General features: G+C 30.9%; 1 protein-coding gene across 1 annotated transcript; it reads left to right on the forward strand.

Annotated features, from left to right (window-relative positions):
* Positions 1–624: 624 nt before the first annotated feature.
* Positions 625–2,199, forward strand: LOC120207102 (transcription factor MYB1R1-like). The gene is made up of 3 exons (XM_039206625.1): positions 625–954; positions 1,054–1,262; positions 1,596–2,199. Exons 1-3 carry the CDS (start codon positions 678–680, stop codon positions 2,013–2,015), a joined length of 906 nt encoding a protein of 301 aa, XP_039062556.1. The 5' UTR covers positions 625–677; the 3' UTR covers positions 2,016–2,199.
* Positions 2,200–10,541: the final 8,342 nt, after the last annotated feature.

The raw sequence follows: 10,541 nt of genomic DNA on the forward strand, positions 1-10,541 counted from the left end.
AATTTAGATACCAAAATAAAATAAAAGTAATAGTTTAAGTACTAAATATGTAGTTTACTCTAAAATATATTATCACCTTTATTAAAGGAATTAAAGATAAAAAATATAAAGAAAGGAAGGGATAATTTTTAATAATAACAACGCACTATTATTTTTTGTCGATAAAAAAAACCCACTTCGTTTTGGATATTTACAAACAGACAAGACACGATAACCAACCATTACGCGCCACGTAGTTTTTCGCATATCGGAAACAGTCTGCACAACGTGATGCCACCTCACCCTTGTCCTTTAAGTATCTCTCGGGTGAATTTAACATTAAGTTTATATACTCCATTCTAAATTTAACATTAAATTTTAAAAAAATAGTTAATAAAAATATATTAAAATTGATAGTTTAGATATTAAACGTCTTAAGTTTTAATGACAGGGTATTAAATGAAATAAAAACAAAAAGTTAGACATGAGTTTAAAAAAATTAGAAGTTTAGGTACTAAAACGGATAAACACTGATAATTTATATACTAAACAGGTAGTTTAGCCTATAATTTATGGACATGTGGTGTGCTTTACCCTGCTATATATGTTTTCCCCACGCAACTTCGGTATCTGCTTAGCATTTTTATCTCACCAAAATATTCCTTCGCAGTGAAAAATCGAAAGAAGGAGAAAAATATATGGGGATGCCGCCTGCCACGTGCGCCTCCGCCTCTTCATCCACCGCGAACGGCGGTGAAATTGGAGAGATCATGCTTTTTGGAGTCAGAGTTGTGGTTGATTCCATGAGGAAAAGTGTTAGTATGAACAATCTTTCTCAGTACGAACATCCTTTTGAATCGAACAATAATTGCAACAAGAACAACAAAGATCAAGGCCATGAGAACCTCAACGCCGGATACGCCTCCGCCGATGACGCCGTTCCCCACGCCACCGGAAATCGCGAGCGCAAACGAGGTTTATGCATATAATTTTTTTTATCATTACCTTTTCGTCTTCTTTTGATTTTTAAGTTTCTGATTTAATTTTGATTTTTTTTTTGAAAATGAAATTTAGGAGTGCCGTGGACGGAGGAAGAGCACAAGCTGTTTCTGGTTGGACTGCAAAAAGTAGGGAAAGGGGATTGGAGAGGGATATCTCGAAATTTCGTGAAGACTCGTACGCCGACACAGGTGGCGAGCCATGCTCAGAAATATTTTCTCCGGCGAAGCAATCTCAACCGCCGCCGTCGTAGATCTAGCCTCTTCGATATCACCACCGATACGGTATTGGTTATTACTATACCCTTTTCAACATTTTCCCTTCTTTGTTTTGCTTTGAAAAGTGACGAATCTAAAAAAAAAGTCCGATCGGTTGAATCATAAGGCTTTGACTCCTGACATTTGATCAGTAAAACTAATTTGTTGATTCATTTTATCTTCTTTTTGGTTAGTTTTCTCATTTATGCTACTGGATTTGTTTAACAAAATTTTACTTGATGTGGATAAGATATTTGTATTAATTTCTTCAGAAAACATAATAATAATTTGATGAATGAGATATCCTCGTAATTCACTGGCCTTTATGCTGACTTGTATATTTTGCTACTATTGGGTTAGGTACAGGCAATTCCAAAGGAAGAAAAGCGAGTTGATCGGCAAGAGAACACAACTCAACCATCTGAGACCAATGGGATTCCCATGATGCCGGCTGCTTTTCCCATGGCTTTTAATCCGCTAATTCATCTGGTTCCCGTTGAGAATCCGACTGAAAATCTCACAATGGCACAGGGGAATCAATCAAATACCAATGGTGCAACAGCAAACCTCATCCTTCCGGTTTCTAGTTTCCCAGCTCTTCAGAGATCTGACCTCAATGCAAACTCGAACCCGGTTTCCGATCCATTATCATTGTCACTCAAGCTCTCCTTGCAATCCGATCAAACAGATTCATCATCTTCAGCTTCAAGTCATACCCCATTTCAGGTGATGTCAAACTTTAGCAATGGAGATAACAATAACATCATCAGCGTTGCCTAAGAATTGACATTAGATTATAATAAGCAAAGCCAGAAAAGCTTATTATTAGAGCTTAAATTGGGGCTTAGGGAAAATAAAAGAACATAAGGTAAAAATTAGGTTACTGGTTTTCGAATCCCTTTGTTTCTGATGTACAGACCAAAAACAGAACAAAACTATCATGTTTATCGTCTTTGTCGTTTTCCGTTGCTACTTGTTTAAGATTGTTGTTCATTTAATTTTCAATCTGCTAGTTGATCTTTCAAAGATCTTGGTGGGTCTACTTGGATGTTCTTGTGGTTTCAATGGCTTGGTGTAGGATAATGAAAAGAAAGAAAATATCAAGGGGGACTAGTGGTAGAGATGCAGTAGTTTTTGCTAGATCAGACAACTTTTATATAAACATGATGAGTTTTAAGTGTTGTTTGTGTTGTCTTGATGCATGAAACAGACATGTTTTATATGTTTTGGATTTTATTGTATTATAAAGATAGGGAAAGGTCGTGGGGATCTTGTTGATAATGCGGTGGATTTTTTTTCATCCGAGGATTTGAAGGCTGAAATGGGTGTTGGTCCTATGTTGTCTGGTTTTGTAGTGTCGTGTTACCTTGGGATCCCTAAGATCATAAGGAGCAAAAGGGTTTTGTTTTCTATGGCTCAAGACTATAGTCTATTGATTTGGTCAGATTTGATGATGACACTTCTTTCTTGCTGTTATATTAGCAAATCCGACTGCATGTCGGTTGTTGAATCAGTCGTTAGCAGTTTTCGAAGACTTGTTGAAATCGGTACTGCTGCCGGCGATTTTAGGACAAAATGATCATAGACTAAATGAATACCATAAAAAAAATCAGATACACTAGATTGAATGAAAAACAAGTCAAAACGAAAAAAAGGGATAAATTACGTGTTTAGTATCTAAATTATTAATTTTAATTCGTTTTAATATTTAAACTTTTAATTTTTTTTAAAAAAAATTATACATAAAATTTAATTTTTGTTTCATTTTAGTATTTTGTCGTTAAAATTTTTAGTTTTTGTTTCAATTTAGTATCTTGTTTAAAATTTGAAAAAAATTGAGAGTTTAGGTATTAAAATGAATTGAAATTGAAGTTTAGGTACTAAATATGTTAAAATTTTAACGATTGAATACGAAAATGAAAGTTTTAATATTAAAATTAAAATAAAAGTTTAAGTATTAAAACGGATTGAAATTAATAGTTTAGCTATTAAATGCACAATTTACCCTTTTTTTTTAGTGATTAAAGTCATGGCCTTCACATTTGTGTGGTTGTTGTTACATCTTTATATATGTTAAAATATTTTTTAACACGTAATCCAAATGCTTATATTTTTTAACAAAGTTAAATTATTTCATTTTAATTTATTATTTCAATCAGTTTAATTCTTCCCATATTTTACTTTAATTTCTTACCGTATCATATGTGAGAAAAATATATTTTCATTTTTTTTACCACGTACGAGTAGTAAGTTTTGAACCATTCCGAAATACAAAGTAGTCAGCTCCACGTGTGAATTACACATCCAATGGGTTTGGTTTGGTAATTAGAAAATATCTAAATTACAATAAAAGTTTATGAATATAATCATAAATTAAACATATAATGAGAATATTTTTATAAATATGAGAAAATTAATAATTTAATATCACGATGACCATACAAGGAAAAGATTAAAAAATTTAATTAAATAAACTAGTATGAAAGGTAGATACGAGCATAACTGACACATTGACAAACGAACTACAAAAGAGGATAAATCTATTGAATGGTCACCAAGAAATTGCAAATCAGAATTGAACTATGTGAAAATACTATTCACAAACGCAAATCGCTTATTCAAATCCAAAATGTGGGTCAAGAGCAGGGAATATCAATATAATAACAAATAAAACGTCATCTTAATTAGTAGTGACGATGTCAAATTCAACCCTAGAAAATAGGTAAACAAAACTAACAACCAAATGACCCAAACGTGTCATAAAAGTAGAAAAATATGTCATAAAGTCAAACGAATACATACCATAAATATGACATTATAAAAATAAAAAGCAAGAAAAAAATAAATATATGCTATAATAAAGTAAATGAAAGCAATGGATACCGACAGTCGATGATCAATATAATTAAAATAATTATATATAATTAATTCATTGATTAATATAATTAAAATATTTAAAGAATGACACTTTTAGTTTTATTTATTTTATTTACAATTTTACTATTTGAATTCTTGATCAAAATTAATTGAGTGAAGTGGGTCTGATAATTATTACAAAATATTCGAATTGACCTTTTGAAAAACAATGGTTAATGATGGGAGTATGGGGTTCCATGTTTCTCAATCTGCCACTTTGGTACTCACATGATTAACTTTTGTAATTATTACCCCAAAGAAATTTATAATTAAGAGATTCTCATTGTCCCCTTCACCCTTTATTTTATTCATTTATCCTATTCTTATTTATTTATTTTAGTTGGCTGATGGAAAAAAAAGACTGGTCCCATTAACCGGTTCGATCATAAACCAAAAGTCTATGATTCGGTAGGATGTCATATAAAGATTCCAAGGATGACTTCGAGAAAATAGATAGTGGGACGAGAGATATTTTATTTGGTAAGTTATGTTAGTACATAGATTATTAGTTTTAATCTGTTTTAATATTTTAATTTTTAGTTTTTCTTAAAATTATATTTAAAGTTTTGTTTTTGTTTTATTTTAGTATCTCGAGGTTAAAAATTTTAATTTTTGTTTCATTTTAGTACTACGTTCAAAGTTTAACGTTAAGTTTTGAAAAGATTAAAAGTTTAGGTACTAAAACGGATCAAAACTAATAGTTTAGGTGCTAAACACTTTAAGTTTTTAACAATATGGTACTAAAATGAAATGAAAACTAAATATTAGGTGCGGTTTTGGAAAAAATTAAAAGTTTAGTTACTAAAAAGAACGAAAACTAATAGTCTAGGTACTAAATCAATAGTTTACCCTATTTTATTTAATAATATAGCGTTGTAAATGAAATAATTTTATAAGGATAAAGTACACAAATGACCCTCTACTATAATGTACTACTTTATTAAGTCCGTAGACTATTAAAAGTTATAAAATCATCTTCCGACTATAGAGTGTTACTATGTTAAGTCCATCGACTATCAAAAGTTACAAAACAATTACTTTACTATTCGTTATGTTCCAAACTCGTCATTTTCCATTTAAAAATTGGTAGTTGTCTAAATTGGATGTTAACACGATGATCGGGATGTAATAGTCGTTTGAGATTCTATGATCAAATTTTATCATATCATAATCAACAAGTTAACGTTCAACTCATAATATCATCAATTTTTAACAGAAAATAACGCGTTTGAAATATAATAAATAGTCGAGTTTTCTTAACCATAATTTCTAGTTCACCAACTTAACTTGTCTTGAATATTGGGTGGATGGTTTTTTTAATAAAGTAAACAAAAAAGATTTGACAGAATAAATGATTTTTATTTTGTTTATTAAATAATTTTATTTGATGGGTTTGATAATAATTAATGTAGAATATGAATATTTTGATTTAATTAAGAAATGGGGATTGGAGAAACATTTGTTTAGTAGATACAATCCACATGTTCTTAAATAAGCAGTTTCTTTAATCACTTATTGGTCCAAAAGAAAAATTACTTTATATTATCTTACTTGACATCTTAACAATATATATACATACATAAAAGAATAAGATCTTTATACCATGTAAATTATTGTATTAAAAATAAGGGTAAAGTACATAAATAGTCTCAGACTATAGGATATTGTTTTATTAAGTCCCTGGACTATACAAAATGGTCACCCAATTGTTCATTATGTTCCAAACTCGTTTTTTCATTAAAAAAATTGGCGGTATTATGATTTAAACGTTAACCTACTGACTGTGATATGATAAAATTTGATTCCCTGAATCTGAAATGACTATCACATCTCAACCATAATGTTAACGTTCTACTCAGATGATCGTTAATTTTTTAACAGAAAATGACGAGTTTGGAACATGATGAATAGTCGAGTGACCGTTTTGTAATTTTTAATAGTTGAGGGACTCAACAGAGCAACTCTCTATAATTAGAGGACCATTTTATAACTTTTAATAGTTGAGGAATTTAATAAAACAATATCTTATTGTCAAGGGACCATTTGTGTACCTTATCCTAAAAATAGTTTCGTTAGAATTAGTGTAATTTCAAAAGTGGATATTGTCCCCGGAAATTAGAGATCCAAATTTCTTGAGGGACTCAACAGAGCAACTCTCTATAATTAGAGGACCATTTTATAACTTTTAATAGTTGAGGAATTTAATAAAACAATATCTTATTGTCAAGGGACCATTTGTGTACCTTATCCTAAAAATAGTTTCGTTAGAATTAGTGTAATTTCAAAAGTGGATATTGTCCCCGGAAATTAAGAGATTCCAAATTTCATAACTCTAAAGTGTTATTTTTTTCAATGAGCAGATATGCTCTTTAATAAGCAGTTTATTCAATCAGTTATTGGTCCAAAAGAATAGTTAGTTAGCCTACAGTCTGTTATACGATAAAATATGATCCCAAAATCTCAAACTATCATATATTAATCATCATGTTAACATTCAGCTCAGACGATCGCTAATTCTTTAACGGAAAAGGACGAGTTTAGAACATGACAAATAATCGGGTGACCATTTTGTAACTTTTAATAGTCGAGGGACTTAATAAAATAATATCCTATAATCGATAGACCATTTATATAATTTCAAAAAGTGAATATTGTCCCCCGAAATTAACAAAGATTTCAAATTTCGTAACTGGATAGTGTTATTCTTTTATCCAATAATCAACATTAATAAACACTAATCAACGGTTGATCATCATTACGAAATTAAACACGTACACATCTGTATATGAAGATGGCTACTACTTTCTTCTTAATGATGGGGGAGTTGGAGGAGGCGGCAGCATATAGGGTGAAAGCTTTGCTGCTTCGTGCAAATTGCTTCGGTTCTTCTCGTGCACTTTCTTTATATAAGCAGAGAATTTTCCGTCACCGTCGTCTCGTTCTCCTCCGCGAACCTCCAGCGATTCGTTCCCTCCGTCTTCCGGCTGCATCACGAACGAATAAGGCTTCGACCTACTCTGCAACTTCTCCGACATCCCGGAAGATAGAGGCGGCTGCGACATCGGTCCGTCGGCGAACGTATCCGAATCCGTTACAGACGTGGGACGACCTTTGGCCGCCGTCGGATGCCCAGTCGCTTCGCCAAGACTCATCTTGGCGATCGAGAACGACGAGAGTTTAATGATGTTCGCCACCACTTTCATCGATTTCTCGCAAAGGGACTTGCTGTCGTTTCTTTCATCGATCATCTTTTCCGATATAAACCGAAGTCGTAAATATGATCGGAGACGTTTAAAGATGAACTATAACGAACTGTGTAGATATATATAAGCCCTTAATGTAACGTGTTTCCCGAGCAATTTGAGAGAATATATCATTAGATCCATTACGTGGGTTCATTTAACTCTAGGTTTTAGCCACGGAAACGTTAATTTTCTTGGTGGGATTCTTTGGCTATATTTCCAAGACAATAAGTCCTTTCCTATAGGCCCTTTGAGTAGGGTAAATATGATCCCATATCTATCCAATGAAGCACAAACAAGTTGGATACTTGTTACAAACGATACCACAACTGCTAGATCCCATGACCCGAATTTTGTTTGACTCGATTTAAAAAGTTCGCATTACGATCTGTTCAGTGAAAAAAATAGGATATACGATGGATGTGAAGATCACCGAGTAAAGAGAGCGTAACTCTTATGATATAAACCTTGTTGAACACTCGATCGGTACAAGAACATACTTCTTTTATCATCGTTCGATTAGAACTAGAAATTCGTACCGGATGAACCGGCTGAATCGAATCCATTTGGCTCGATTCTTTATTCACCCTAATCCTTTTAAAGAGGTGGTTTGTTGAGAATCAAGGTGTGTGGATAAGCAGCATATTTGTGTTTGTTTTATGCAGAAAATGTAAAGTGATGGAATGAGATTCTTGCATAAGTTGCTTTCAACTTTACCTTCATCACTTGTTCATTTTCAAATGGATTGGATTCACAAGTGAATAACATTTGTAAAGGTTATTGACAATAATTAAAACTTGATTTGGTTAAATTATGTGGATCCCTACAAATCTCACACGTTTCGGATATATATCTTACCCAAATTACAAACCAAGTGAACTCAATGATGAAAGGGATGATTGTTATCCTTAGAAGTCTCGGGTTTGAGTACCGGTGATTATTAAGATATTTGAACGTTCGTCATTAAATGATTGGGTCTTTAGAACATATATTACCACTTATAATCATTCTGGATTAATAAAATAACATATCGAATATAGATTTTAATTGAGATTGATCCCACTTGGAATGTATTTTGCAATAAGAATGAATTTCTTAAGGTTACGAGTATGATGCCACAGTATGTAGGACAGTAGGAGGTGAGAGAGGAACGGAGCTACATGAAGGTTGGATTTTGGAGGGTCATGCCTCCAAAAAAAAAGCAGGGGTGTAATTATTTTTAGGTCCCTCTTAGTTCTGCAACTAGACAAATTAAGTCTTGATATACTATTTTTTCGTTTTAAATACTTTTAAGTCTCTTTCAATTTTAAAATTAAATAAACCACATATTAATGTATCCATTACTAATTTTAAATTGATGACTTAACAAATAGAATATGATCATTCTTTTTATTTTTATTTATATTTTCCCTGAAGCTTCATCTTGGTTTTATCCCTGGTGGGAGCGACCTACCAACCTCAAATTGTTTTGGTTTAATTTATTTTAGGTCCTTACCAATATTAATTTTAGGTCCTTACCAATATTAACGATGGTCAAATTAAGTTTTACACTTGTAATTTTTTATATAATAGTTTCTTGGTCCCTACCAGTTTTGCAGGTAGTCAAATTAAACCTCACCCCTAAAATTATTTTTGGTTTAATTCTTTTTATTTTTATTTATATTTTCCCTGAAGCTTCATCTTGGTTTTATCCCTGGTGGGAGCGACCTACCAACCTCAAATTGTTTTGGTTTAATTTATTTTAGGTCCTTACCAATATTAACGATGGTCAAATTAAGTTTTACACTTGTAATTTTTTATATAATAGTTTCTTGGTCCCTACCAGTTTTGCAGGTAGTCAAATTAAACCTCACCCCTAAAATTATTTTTGGTTTAATTAATTTTTAGGCCTCCATAAATTTTAAAATTAGATTCATTAAGCCTTAATCTCTTTTTCCTTCTGTTGAATGATTTTAGATTCTTATCCATCTCAAAGTTTAACAATTTAACCATATATGTTTAGTGGTTCCTTAAACCTATGGATGGCAAACTAGAGGGTGGGTGTGATATCCCTTCCCCACACTTAGGTGGTGTTTGTTTTTGAAGAGGTAAAAGGTCTGCAGTCTACGGACCACATCTTTTAACGTCTGCGGACAGCTAAAATAAACTGAAATATAAAATAAACTGATTTTTTAAACCTAAAAGAGTTTTGCAATACTAAAATTTAAATAATTTTATTTATACTGAAATTTAAATAATTCATACAACTACAATAAATTTTTTAAAATAAATCATTCATTTTAAAAATAAATCAATCCATATTTTAAATAATCAATCCATATTTTAAATAAATCAATCCATATTTAAAATAACTTTTTTTATATTTTAAAATAAATCAATCCATATTTTAAAATAACTCAATCCATATTTTAAAATAAATCAATCCATATTTTAAAATAAATCAATCCATATTTTAAAATAATTTTTTCCATATTTTAAAATACATTTTTTCATATTTTAAAATAAATCAATCCATATTTTAAAATAATTTTTCCATATTTTAAAATAAATAAATTCATATTTTAAAATAATTTTTTTCATATTTTAAAATAAATCAATCCATATTTTAAAATAAAATTTTCCATATTTTAAAATAAATCAATTCATATTTTAAAATAAAATTTTTCATATTTTAAAATAAATCAATCCATATTTTAAAATAAATTTTTTCATATTTTAAAATAAATCAATCCATATTTTAAAATAAATTTTTCCATATTTTAAAATAAATCAATTCATATTTTAAAATAATTTTTTTTATATTTTAAAATAAATTTTAAAATAGATTTAAATGATTTTAATTTTCCTGCAGACCTTTGAAGACATAAAACCATGTCTGCACCAAGAAGAGCTCGCGCAGACGTTTGAAGAGCTTATGTCTTCTAAAAAACAAACGGTCTGCGAAGTCTAATGTTTGCGCGTGGTCTGCGCGGCGCAGACATAAGATGTTTGAAGAGGTTGCACAGTGAAAACAAACACCACCTTATACTCTTCTAATATTTTTGTATCCATCACTTACCCATCATTCACGATGCATAAAACTTTTAAATTCACACCCGTCCAGAAGAGTATATTCTCAAATTCACCCCATGCTCACTATCCAATTGAA

This window comes from Hibiscus syriacus, unplaced genomic scaffold, assembly GCF_006381635.1.
Source record: "Hibiscus syriacus cultivar Baekdansim isolate YM2019G1 unplaced genomic scaffold, ASM638163v2 tig00014304_pilon, whole genome shotgun sequence".
NCBI lineage: Eukaryota > Viridiplantae > Streptophyta > Magnoliopsida > Malvales > Malvaceae > Hibiscus > Hibiscus syriacus.

What these genes read in the sequence shown, in the direction of transcription:
- LOC120207102 (XM_039206625.1), top strand. Translation starts at nt 678, where the DNA reads ATGGGGATGCCGCCTGCCACGTGCGCCTCCGCCTCTTCATCCACCGCG. An exon ending in AAATCGCGAGCGCAAACGAG is followed by an intron (nt 955 to 1,053) that starts GTTTATGCATAT and finishes AATGAAATTTAG; the next exon opens with GAGTGCCGTGGACGGAGGAA. An exon ending in TCGATATCACCACCGATACG is followed by an intron (nt 1,263 to 1,595) that starts GTATTGGTTATT and finishes CTATTGGGTTAG; the next exon opens with GTACAGGCAATTCCAAAGGA.